Genomic DNA, 13496 nt, shown 5'->3' with positions numbered 1-13496 from the left:
AAAATCTTGATTTTAATCATCATTGCTCCCCATTCTCATCCTCAGTTATATGTTGTGGTTCTGTTTTGTGAGACAAAAGGGCACTTAGAATTACAATTACAATACAATACAATACAATTACAATACAATAATTACAATTATTACAAATCACTCCGATGTTCTGTACATCAGTTAAGTCAATGACAATGATGTTGAGTCCTCACGGGACCAGATCTCTTTAGTAAGGCCTCGGTGGAGACTGGAAAGCCTAATCAGTCTAGATTAGGAAGCTATAGAGCCGTGACGCTGACGAAACAAATGTTCCCACTCAGTCCCTCCCCAATCTAATTGGTTTTATTTGCTATTGCTGGCTGGGCGCGGGTGAGAGGTGAGAACATTCACCCAGTCCCCTGGGTTAAGGCAGGAGGCAGGAGTGGAACATGATGACTCAACTTAACTTAACTTACTGGCATCATCGTCCACAATCGCAGAATGCTTAGTGTGACTCTGAGGAACGTGGCTCTTTCCCACTACCACTCAGCGAGGGGATACCCTTGAAGATCAGTCTATCCAATTAAGCGTTTGCTTGTCCAGAATCAAGGTCAGCATCAAGTGAGTTTTGACAGTACTATAAAGAAAACTATGGAAGCCAACATGCACAAAATAATACCCCAGATTTAGCTGTTGAGCCCTGACTGTTGTTTATTGCTGCTTTCATGTTTTCATTTTCTTCTGATTACTGTTTTTATACTGCTACTTTTTAAGGATTGCCAAACACCTTCCAGAGTTTTATGCATTTGAAAAGTAGGCATAAGCTGCTTAGAAATGCTCAGTATATAACTCCTCTGCTGTTCTCTTGCAGGGCGACATGGGCGAGGATGGGCTGAAAGGTGATCTGGGAGAAAAGGTACATCAATTCAGACTCACCTTTTCTTCTGTGTTTCTAGAGCCTGGCTCTAGAAAGCAGCGATAACTTAATGTGTTCCATGTGAGCAACCGATGGTGGAGAGGAGCAGAAGTAGCTGATGAAAAGTGGCCTCAGCTGTAGCAGAAGTTATACCAAAGGCAGCCATTTTGACACTTGACTACCTGCATGTAAGTGGACCCGATTGGTGTGCCATGGTTGCGCTATATCTCCTGGTATTTCCTCCTAGTTATGCTCCATTCCAACGATAGGACGCTGTATGAAACCCAAGGCGTAAGTTCAGCCTATGGCTTTGCCTATTGCCTCTCAAAAACAAGGCGTCTTACTCAGGCAAACAATTAGACGCAGTAAACACAGTAACTGTATCTACAACTGTTGTATTAATTTATTTGTGCTTTTATAAAACTTAATGAACATGCACCCGATGAGCATGAAATCTCATAATATGAACACAAATAATGCCTCTATGCCAAGGCTGTAGGTGTAATTTGATCCGACATCACCAGTTATTGCCAGTCAGTGAGATTCGTTCTTCCTTGTCTCAATGTCTCAATTCCTTAATTTTCTGTGTCTCTCCAAACGCAAACAAATGAACTCCTACTGAGTCCAAAAAATGAATGTATACGCACTCTGCTTGTACTGGAGGTGTCTCAAGAGAGAGAAAAAAAAAACAATATTGATGAGCTGGCCATATAGCTGAAGAAGTGTACTCAAAGTGTCACCGCCAATTTATTGCCGGTTGGAGCAGAACAACTTTGATAAGTTCTCTCGCTTTATGGATATTCTTGTTTAAAATGCTGCTCGGTGTCGCTGCCAAGAAAGAGGCATTGAAGGAAACAGATGCAGGACAGCATCCATCTGTGGAAAACGGGTGAACAAAGAAAGTTGAGGGTGATAAAACGTCTCAGTTTGAACACCACTTTGATCTGGTCTACCTTGCCCGTAATAAAATCGAGGATGTGAAGTAGTTTCACAGCAGGAGGAAAGAAATAAGAATTGAGAAACATTCAGATGTATACTGTGCTATAATAAAACTATCGAGATCAATAAGAAAGTACATAAAGTCACAGTAGCTGTGATTACAAATAGATATCAAGTTAACAATCAAGACATTTGTCATCCAGATGAAAAAAGTAGTTTATCAAACCATGTCTCGTGTCTTTGGAGCAAAATGTGAGCCGCAGACCTTTTTCCGAAGAGCACAATGGCAAACATATGGTGGGAGTAATTGGTTATAAAATAAGAAGGGACATAAGGGATAACTCACAGTCTGCATATCTATACCCCTCTAACACCAGTCAGATTCCCAGGATTGATTCAGTATTCAGTAGCTCTCATGAATATTGCCACAATACCAAAAAAGGTAATTTTGGGAAGCAAACATCCATATTTCACAGTATGAACGTCAAGGTTTTGCTCCCTCTGTTCTCCCATCTTGTTGGTCTATGCATTTGGTGCCTCGATACTTGTTAGACACTAAAAGGTATTGTCAAAAACCAAAGCGACTTAGCATTGATTAGAAGAGGCAGTTGATGTGTCATTGCCCATAGGCAAGTTCAGCGTTGCATGACATCCCATTACGGAGTGCACAGCTAAAGCCCACACTGTCATGATTTGGACCGGGTTGGGGTCCAGCAGCTCTTCCAAAATTGTTTGTCAATGGCCTATTGTGGAGCACTCTGGTGTAGGCAAGGGGGCTTTGGGTGCTCCCATGCTGAAGATGCCAAGCCTAGTGCAGCACAAGTACTGTACCAGGAAAAATGTGGTAATCTGGGTGAATCTGAGAGAGCTGCAGTAGTTGGAGAGACAGAGATGGCAATGAGAACAGTCAGCCCTGATTTTGCATGGATACAAAGAGAGATTGTTTTGACAGGAGCTCTGTGAAGTGTGAAAAATACTAAATGACACTCCCCCATAATCCCCTTCAACCCCCCCCCCCCCCCCCCCTCCCCTCCTCTTCACAGAAGTGATGGAGGCACCAATGAGATTGTCACTGCAGTGCTCCAGATCATATCAATGGCTGCGTTCCACACAGATGGCCAAAACTGAGTCATAACACACATCTCACAGTTACTCTGAAAACATAAACATAGAAATGCTTTGGCAAGTATTTGTTTGTATCAAAAGAGTTTGATATCCCACATTTGTATTACAGCATTCTAGAAGTCTAAAAAGGTTTGAGAAACTGTCTGTTAAAAAGCATCATTGGTATTCCATAAGCCAACCAGGCCAGAACCTGTTACATTTCAACATTCCCTCTCTAACAAGTTTTGCATGTCCGGCATTGGACGGTGTACAAACGAATCTCACCCCAGTTTACATGCATGGCTTTAGCTCCTTAAAACAATTACTTTTTGGTGAGATGTGTATAAATATTTACAAGGTGTGAAATTAGCTGTGACCACGAACAGCCCAGCTAAAACAGTCAGATCCTGTTTTAGCTGGGAAAAATCCTTTTTTGGTCTGAAAAGCAAAACCAAGTAAACTCACTAATTGGGTTGTGAGGAGGTAGAGGCGGCAAGAGCTTGGCTTTGGCCAGGGCGGCGCAGCGCAGCACAGTGCTACCTCTCAATCAAGGTCAATCCAGCCCCATGTCATCTGGCTAGGGCTCAACCACTGGCAGTGCCACTGTCTTGTTTCTTAGCCAATCAGAATCCACACCCTCTCACATAGCCTAACTCAGTCATTAGAGGGGAACTGAGGCAGTTAGATTAGAGCTAAATCCCCAGAATGGTGCAGCATAACTATGGCTATAATGTTGGGTATAAGTTGCGCTCATCTCTGGCTGCCCATGTTGGGGTTTTAACGGTCCAGATTAGTCACCACACCACTTCATATAAACCTGATGATTATTACTCTCCTCTCCCTCCTTCACCCTCACCTGGCGCCACTGCTGGAAACTGTCTGATTCCCAAAGCCTACTACAGTACAGTTCGTGTACATGAGCCTTTATGCTATTATCTTTAAGTGCCAATATATACTGTGTTCAGCTTTGTCCACGTCCATTATGGGTTCTCATGACGAAGTGCTGCCACATCAACAGCACCGTCCCCTGCTGGGCTCAATGATTAAATCACAGCCCGTAGCTTCACCATGGTAATTGGCCCAATTGGGACTTCAGCACTGGTGCCTTAGACCGCCCCCTCAGCCTCTTTTTCATCTCTCTTTGTCACTCCGTCTTTCACTTGGGATTGATTACGCAATGTGTCTGTGTGTGCTGTACTGTAAATCAGCATTTCAGGACACTCAGTCACTTCTTGGCGTATGTTAAGTCGTGGCAGTGCTATGACAGCTTGTGTCACCAGTCTTTATTCTTTGGCAGTAGCTGGGAGTTCAGTGTTGATTGGTTGTGTACAGTCCTTTGCCACTACAAACAATGTTTGTTTTTAATTTCACATTTTTATTAAAAACCGCTTTGTGCTTTAAAGGGCCTTCAGAGTCACATCATGTGTTGCTGAAATTCAAACACGCTGCAAATGCTTTGTAGATATATTCATTTGGCAGATGTGCATTAGGTATTGGATTTGATGCGTTAGCTTTAGTGTCTTCATAATTATATGAACCCTAACCACTTTCAAATGTTCCATTTGATATTTGACAGTTGACAGACAGTGTTATTGTGTTTCAAATGGTATTGCCTGGGTCGAAGGTTACAGAGCTAGTTCACCCATAAATCCCTGTTTTTACATCTCAAAAGTGGCTTTTATTTCCCATTCTTTAGGGATTAAAACCTGAATAAACACAGCAGGATCAAAATGACACTGTAGAATATAAACTCACTTCACATTAGACATCTTGTGTTCGGTATTAAGACTGACAAACTTTAATTTTAGGGTGAACTATTCATTAGTGTCCATCTTTTTTTGGGAGAGAATCACAATCAGGCCCAGCTGTGAAGGATTCTTAAAATGGATTTTGGACAGAAACCAAAAGGTGCGCTTTCTTTGATGTCTGCGATGTTCAAATCTGATATTATTCTATCAAGTCAAAACAAAGCCTGAGGTGTATATATAGGGCTCAATTTATGCCTCTCTGCTTTATAAACATTATTTTTTTATGAGAAAAACATCCCCATCTCTAGGAGTGAGATAATCAATTCTGAACAACCAAAGTAGCTTTTTAAAAATACTGTATATAGTCAAAAGCCTGCGCTATTTGGCAATGCTTATTAGTACTGGAATACAACATTCAAAGCTGTGCTGTGCAGGAGGAACCCATGTTCAGAGCCCAGTAACAAATCAAGCTTCGTTGAAGAGATCCATCCCCTCAGATTGTCTTATCTGGGTTTCTTATTTTATCCGTTTTTCGCCTCAAAATCTAAATGACAGGTTAGGGAGCGGTATCCAGCTGTAACCGTTAATGCAGTTTATTGCCAGCAAAAAAATGCGGCAATTAAACATGCCTTATGTGCCGCACATCGTAATGACTCCCATAAAAAGCTGGGGCAGGCATGCCTTCAGCAACTTCTGAGCGTAAGACGCATGTGAAGTGTAACGGCAGAATCGGCACCAGGCGAAAAGGCCCTCGCTCTGTGCTCCCTTTCCCACTGACTGCTCAACATTAGCTACAACAAAGAGCATGAAACCAAGTGGTGGGGCTTTTAGCATTTTGGAGTAATGCTGCTAATGGCTAATATCAGAGTGCATTGTGGTATATGAGGAGACTAGGTTCTAAATAGAGATCAAGGAAGGAAAGTGAATGAGAAATGCACAGAAAATGGTCCTCCAAGTGACTTTTGTAAACAAACAGCTTGACAACGACCTCATTTTGTTAATGATCATACAATACATTTGTTTTCGAACTAATGTGACATATCAAGTTGTTTCAACCTTCTGTTGAGGAGAAACATGAGTTTCAATAAATGGAGTGCACATACTGTACCTACCAGTGAAGCAGCATGTATGGAATGGTCGAAGAATACAATGAGAGTTGCTAGTCTATAGCAACTTCCGCTAGTGGTTGGAATTACATTATGCTCTATGGAAAAAACTAACAGTGTTTTTCTCATTACTACTCTCTATGCTACAGTTTACCCCCATACATGCAATCAATACAACATGACCAGCACCCCCCAATGTACCCAAGGAGACAGAAACCCCTATCTCCCATAGGCTTGCATTGAAACTGCCTGGTGCACCATGCTATATATCTGGCACATTTCACCATCTGGGTATAATCATGGTACATGATTAAATTAGCAATTCAAGCTGTATTTAAATAAATTGGTGACAAATACAGGTTTTTAGCTCCTAAAAAGCAGCGCTGTTTTCATGGGCTCATATGGAAGATTTGTACAGTTGTCCCTTCAGGGGCACACTGTACCGACCATACCAATGAAAATGATCAAATAGAAAATTCTGTTGGATTTTGGAACCAATATCCTATTGGATTTGATCATATAGGATACCTATATTATAGGTAGATTATAGATTATAATATACTATAAAATAGGTTCCAAAAGGATCTAATAGGATTTAAATCATATTGGATTAGCTAGCTGGTCAGTTGGGTAAAAATTTGAAATTAAAACGTAGTTATCTAGCTTGCTACTTACCATCCTGCATCTTCTGCATAACTTGATATTGAGTGAGCTAGTTAGCATGGTATTTCAGTTCAAACAGTTTCTCAAAGGCAGTCATTACAAAATTAAACACACATTAAATTAAGAAAAATACAATTAGACACACACACACGTTTTCTGCGAAGTTACCCCCCACATCCACCCCCACCCACCACTAGCAAACCAGCCAGCACATGCGTCATGCCACAACCAGTGCCGCCACTGCAAAAAACGGCCTCAAAAAACTACGTAGTGGGCTGAGTTTTAAGGCTAGAGTGAAGTTCCTGGTGTCATATGAAAGCTAAGGACCGAAGAAATGTCATGCATGTCATGCTAGCATATCGGGAAAGGCTGGAAATTTCACCATTCAGAAGACCAACCAGGTCTTTTCTCTGCAATCCCTATCAACCAAGCACATGAGCAGAATAATCATTTAGGGAAGATGTCTTCTCACTTGTAATGGAAGAACTGGGCACCCATTCGAAGAGGAGACTTGACAGCAAAGAGACCACTGATCCATCGGCAGTGGAGACTGTTAAGCAGGCACAAAAGATTCACAAAGGAAGGTCTTGTGGAGAGAACAAATAACAATCCACCGCAACCGGTTGTACTGTTTGTTGGCTCAACGAAAAAGATGGCAAGTAAGCAGAAGCAGCAGCTGAAGTCAATGAAAAGTGATGTCGAGCTGTTCTCACAACTCTACAGTAGCTGTCAAACAAGAGAATGGAAACCTGGAAGACTTCTTTCAGCATGAGAACCAAGCATGGCCACCAGCGCTCTCTGATGGAAGAAGATTACGACTTGGGACCAAGAGTGACCTTCTGACATGCCTGGAGGACCTGTCTCCAGCTCAGACTAAAACCCCTGATGCTACCTGTGTAGTTCTTGATGGAGCTGCCATCATTCAGATGATGAAGCCAGCAGGTGCCAAGAAATTGATGAATATGCCCAGCAGGTATTCATCCCATATACCTCTTCTCAGCTGCGCAGTGTGTCACGCATGGACCTTGTTTGGGATACTCACATGGATGACTCCCTGAAAGGCACAGCAAGGGCCAAGCGTGGAATGGGTGTATGGAGATGTGTGGTTGGGAAGGCTGCCATACCAGGAAACTGGCAGAACGTTCTGCGGGTTGACAGCAACAAGACAGAACTATTCAGTCTCTTGTCCAAGGTCCTCCTTCAGGCGTTCTGTGAGGAAGACAAGGAAGTTATCCTCACTGATGGGCAGGGTGTGCTCAGCATGAATAATCTGATAGCCGTATGCTACTGCACATATCACTCGCTGCACAGCATAGCCACCAACAGATGCTGATTCGCATTGTTGATACTGTTGTGGTCTTAGCTGTGTTTGCCATAAGTCACTACTAGTTGGATGTGAACTGTGGCTAGCATTCGGAACTGGCAAGAGCTTTCGCTACCTGGTAGCCCACCAAATGGCTGCTTGCCTCGGACCAGAGATGTCATGTGCCCTTCCAATGTTCCATGCTTTGACAGGCTGTGACACTGTATCCAGCTTTGCTGGACATGGAAAGAAGGGAGCATGGTCTACATGGAAGTCGCTGCCAGAACTGACAGATGCACTACTGGTACTGGCAAGTGATCAAGGATGATGCAATGAACATTATTAAGAGGTTTGTCATACTTCTCTTTGCCAGAACCAGCACCTGCACCAAGGTGGACGATGCAAGAAGGAAGCTCTTTCCACGGAAAAACTCGGTGCAGCAAATACCACCTACCCGAGCTGCTCTGGTGGAGCATGTCAAGAGAGCAGTTTACCAGGGTTGTCACATCTGGGGGAAGACACTGCTACCAGACCCTGTGCTGCCATCAACAACTGACTCAGGGAGGGTAAAGACAGAAGGAATGTATGCCCCACTGGACGCCCCACTGGACGACGTTGCCACAAGCATCAAAATCCTGCCACGAGCTGATCTCTTGTGGCTGCAAGAGTGGTTGCAGAAAGCGCTGCAAGCGTAAAAAGGCTACTTCAGTGCACAGGCCTCTGCTTCTGTGAGGAAGAATGTGAGAGCTGACCCTAAAATCTCTCATTAACTCAAACAATAAGGTGCTTTGCAATGGTCCATGGCTGTGATTAACAATTAACATGATCAAGATGTGTTCATAGAACTAACCCTAACCCTAAGGCAATTACAGTCTTTTCAAATAATTTAAGTAGTAGTTAATGGCTTCAGTACATTCACTGAACATTGTTAGATGTCATATGTTCAAACTGCTACAGTTTAATAGTTAATGGCTTAAGTATGTTCACTGAACATTGTTAAATGGCCTTTGGTAATACTGCTACAGTTTAATCTGCTATAAATCACTATAAATCTGACAATTTTGTTGCATTTTTTTAATGTATTATTGTCCTACATTGTAATAAAACATATTTTTCACTTTAACTGGTCTCTGAATTATATTTGTGGTGCTGAAAACATGGAAACATGGAAAATGGCTGCAACGGTCATCAGAATGCAATGCTCCAATATCCAGATGCATTCAACATATATTAAGCTATAAATGTAACAAATTTGGCACTTGTATCGCAAAATTAACAATAGTTTAGCTATGCCGCCCCACTATTAGGTTTTTTAGCAAGTGTGAGTGGACTGAGATGCCGATGTTTGTTTCAAATGCAAATGCTAACGTTCGTTCATCTAGAACACTCTGGTGGTGAGACGTTGAAAAATTCCCTGTGTTCCAGAACCTCTAAAACCTCTAATAAGATTCTGATTGGAGTAACCAAATCCTTCAAGATTTGTCAAAAATATATAGGATCCAGTAGGATTACTTTTGATTATAGGAGAAAAATATTCCAATAGAATTTCGGCCTATTGTGAGAATCCTATATGATTCTACTGGAAAGATCACCAATCCTTTTTTAACTAGGGAGACAATGGGCCCTGCTGTCATCAAGGGGTTTTGCAGGGTTACTCATCACACAAGCATAGACGTTTTGAACGTTTTGAACATCTGTTACACAGATAAAGGTACATGTACTTGCAATGCTTGGCCCAATGGGGTACTCTGTCCCATAGCAGTAGGATGAGTCTCTGGCATCTCTCTCACCCAACGTTAAACTTTGACTTAGAATGTAAACAGTCAGACAAACAGTTGAATGTAGCAGTGGACGCTGGTGGAGGCAGAAATCCGAGGACGGGCTCATTACATTTCAGGGGAGGATGCTGGAGGCAGAAATCAGAGGAAGGACTTATTGCAATCGGTTCCTGGCTCTCAGACATTTTATTAAACAGAGCGGAGAGTTATGACCCACTCCCAAGCTGCTGAAGATCAGTTAGACGTTTTGTTGAGTGGCTTTGAGACAAATTACTCCCCTTAGACTCAATTAGAGAGTAGAAGTGGGACTCAGTTTAGAATTGGAGATCTCATTTACCTGTTAGTGTTAGTAGGACCTTACAGGGTTCAATTGTTGCTCTTATACTATACCTCTGTAATAATAGTGTAATTAGTCTTGCTGTAACATTTTATCCAAATGTTGTTGCATGATGATTTAGTAATTGCTTTGTAACTGCCTAATAACGGTTTTGTCTGGCACTTTTGCTATTACGCTGCTCACAATAGTGGCTTATAAAAAAACGATTCTGTATTATTATTTTTGGCACCCTACCTGAAATATATATTTACCTTTGTTTAGGGTGAATCAGGCTCTTCTGCAGCTGGCATCAAGGTGAGTATGAGTTACAAGTTACAACAACGTTAATAGTTATGCTAATTGTTTTTGCTTACAATGAAGATTGTAACTTAACTTTCTGTTTGTATCACAGGGTGAACCAGGAGAGCCGGGACGAGGGGGATACAAGGTAAAACTAGCCTGTGCTCCAATCCAATGGCACCATTTAGTACTAGCAATATAGTGACAATACTACTGAAATGATCCCAGAGTGAGGCATCAGTTTTCTTGCAGAATCATCCATTGAAACAAAACAGACATGTCTTTGTCCAACAAAGACCTGTAGAACATGATTGCTGGGTCTCCACGAACACTAAGTGAGGTTGAAAACACCCAAGTGCTCAGACCTTTGGTGTTGGAGTGCGCTAAAACTCAGACCATCTTTATCCATGGCGAACCCTCTAGGTGTGATCTTGCAGTATCTCTGCATAACTTCACATATTACAGGATCCAGGCTAGTGTTACTTCCTTGATTAACACCTGCACCAAACCAAGGCAAGGCTACTGGCAACATACTAACATGCCTCAATTCTTCTGGATTAATTTCGGCCACTTGCTTGGATTTGCTGAGACCTTTGCTTGAATGTGAATGTAGCTCTTTCTAATAAAGGTGTATGCCTCACACACAGTAACTTGGGTAAACTGTAGGTCACGTACCTGTCATTCCTCGAGTTCCATACTCACGTAATGTCTATACCGATGTACATAATGTGTCAATGTCAATAAAATAATACATTACTGAAGGTAATAATAATAACTTTTATTTGTATAGCATTATACATAAAGGTATTAATGAATACTTTTGCCAGGCACTGCAGGTCAGACTGGTATCTGTTTAGACACACACAGAGTGTACAACCTAGGTCATCTGTGGCTCAGTTGGCAAAGCATGGTGCTAATAATACTTAGGTTGTGGGTTTGATTCCCGCTGGGACGATATATGCTGAAATGTGTATGCACTCACTGCAAAGTAAGTTGCTTTGGATAAAAGTGTCAGTTAAATGGCATATCTGGACACTTTATTAGGAACACCTGTACACCTTCTCATTCATTCAGGTGATATAATGGTGTGGGGAGTATTGTTGCTGACAATGTGCATCTCTTCATGGCCACAATGTACCCATCGTCTAATGGCTACTTCCACCATGATAATGCACCATGTCACAAAGCAAAAGTTGTCTCAAACTGGTTTCATGAATGAGTTCAGTGTTCTTCTGTGAATCTGAATCCAATAGAACACATTTGGGATTTGGTAGAACGGGAGATTTACTGCTTGAAAGTGCACCTGAAAAATCTATAAACATCTTAAATCAATGCCATGAAGTATTGAGGCTGTTTTGAGAGCAAACGGAGGCCCTACCCAGTATTAGTATAGTGCTCCTGATAAAGTGTTCGGTGAGCGTATATATACATTTATGACTAAAGTACTCCAAAAAGCAGGTCTATTACTCTTCCTTGCAGTGTCTGTCCTCCCTTGACAGAACCATTAGCTCAGCACAGCCAGAGCTGCTGTCAAGATTGTACCAGGATCCCATCTAATTACACTATTTACTCCTGAGTGCCACACCCCATTAATTCCCCATATTCTCTTTCCCCTTAGAAAAAAGGTTCTAGACAAAACATCAGCTTTCCTGCTGTGCTGCAAAATCAGTTCCCGCCTTGACGCAGACTGAGTTTATACTGTTTCATTACAGTTCCCAGCCATTCTATTGTATCTATTTGCTTTAATATGCGTTCTTACAAAGTGTTATTCTTCATAAAGGGACAGTTGTTGATCTCCATTGAGTCATTCATTTTCAGTGACATTCTGTGAGGGTTTGTGAAGTATTTCCAGACGAGAGACTTCAATTCATTACGTTTACAATACTTTCAGGGTGCACAATGGCAGTTTACAGCCCCCTTGACTAGCCCCAAGTGCCATTACACTTGATCATTCTTGAGCAGTGCAAAATATGTCTTATCACATGCCATAAATGTTATAGTCTTAATAGAGCATTAATAGAGCAATTATTCAAAGTCAGAAGATGTCATGTTGGAAATGCCCCTGAGAAGTCTTAAGAAAGGCTTGACCTCTTGTATTTTACTTGAAAAATGTAACTCCAGTTCAGAAATCATACGTTTGTTCTTTTCTATGCTTTTCTATGCTTGTCAAATTTGGGAATTCCATGGTCTGAATAGAAATGGAAAGAAAAGGCACAATCTCAGACATAATCAGTCTGCACTAACCCAGTAATCCTGTAGAGGCCATTCTAGCCCTCTAAACCACTATTTCACAACTCCAGTCCTGGCAACCATTGGAGTTGGACACATTTTTTTGGTTGCACTTTGGTTTCAACTAATCAAAAGCTCAATGAATACTTGATTATTTTAATCAGGTTTGGTATTGCTGGGCTTCAGCAAATAATGTTGCATGGTCCCCATGCGGGACAGCAGTTGAAACATTAATCTGAACACTGTCATTCGACATAATCCACAATAGGGATACAATATGAATCCGATCATGGCTGCATGACTCACGATCTGACTGCATGTAGCACAAAATGCTTAACTCAGGGGAACTACTGATAGCTGGCATCAGGCCAGTGTTGAGCTGCTTGGCTCACAGGGTCGCAGACAGAGGAGAGACAGGTGTTTACGGCCCTACACAGATGACAGAGGCTCGGCTCGGCTCGGCTCGGCTCGGCTCGGCTGTAACATGTCACACTTTTCCTGTATAGGGAGAGCCAGGACTTCCAGGGCTGCCTGGACTTCCCGGGATTAAGGTAATATCTGTTGTCTTCACTCCCCAGAACTCCCAGTCTTGTCCCAGTCTTGTCCCAGTCTTGTCCCAGTCTTGTCCCAGTCTTGTCTCCACCTTACCAACATTCAGCTGGCCCACATGCTTAGCTAATGAGACCAATTCAACGCTTCACATCTCATCAGTTTTGCTGTGACTACCATGTGAACAGTTAGTCTGTGTTCCACCAAGTGAGAGGACAATGTGAGTTCAGTCTAGAGAAGTGATTCAGTTATGTTATTGACTTTACTGTAAAAGTCTATCAAAGATGCTCATGAGGGACTGATTTAGGTTGTTAAGTTTGATGTAGCATGATCACATAGGCATAGGCCGCTAGCCATGCTGATTGATAAGTGCACCCCTGGCAGTGCTGCAATCAACCATACCCCCAGATGATGATCACTGGTCCCTGGCATTTCCCTTTTCTTTCTGTCATCTGCAAGAACCCTGTCAATGTCGATCATGCAAAGGGGTGGGATTGTGACCTTTCAGTGTAAACTATGTAAGTTTCATTTCAGTCCCAAAATTATTTGAAGGTTAGTCAATTCTCAAATAACTG

At 42.1% G+C, this 13496-nt stretch overlaps 1 protein-coding gene across 1 annotated transcript in view; it reads left to right on the top strand.

Annotated features, from left to right (window-relative positions):
* The window catches only part of col25a1 (collagen type XXV alpha 1 chain), a gene marked incomplete at its 3' end in the record, with an annotated part of 165243 nt that overhangs the window by 128765 nt on the left and 22982 nt on the right, over positions 1 to 13496 (top strand). The window contains exons 13-16 of the mRNA XM_080543435.1: positions 842 to 886; positions 10126 to 10158; positions 10256 to 10291; positions 12879 to 12923. Of these exons, the coding sequence (XP_080399561.1) occupies positions 842 to 886; positions 10126 to 10158; positions 10256 to 10291; positions 12879 to 12923 (159 nt within the window). The remainder of the gene's footprint in view (positions 1 to 841; positions 887 to 10125; positions 10159 to 10255; positions 10292 to 12878; positions 12924 to 13496) is intronic.

The sequence above is a fragment of the Nansenia antarctica genome (assembly GCF_963989245.1).
Source record: "Nansenia antarctica genome assembly, chromosome: 12".
Lineage (NCBI taxonomy): Eukaryota > Metazoa > Chordata > Actinopteri > Argentiniformes > Microstomatidae > Nansenia > Nansenia antarctica.
This window is presented reverse-complemented; position numbering and strand designations above follow the sequence as displayed.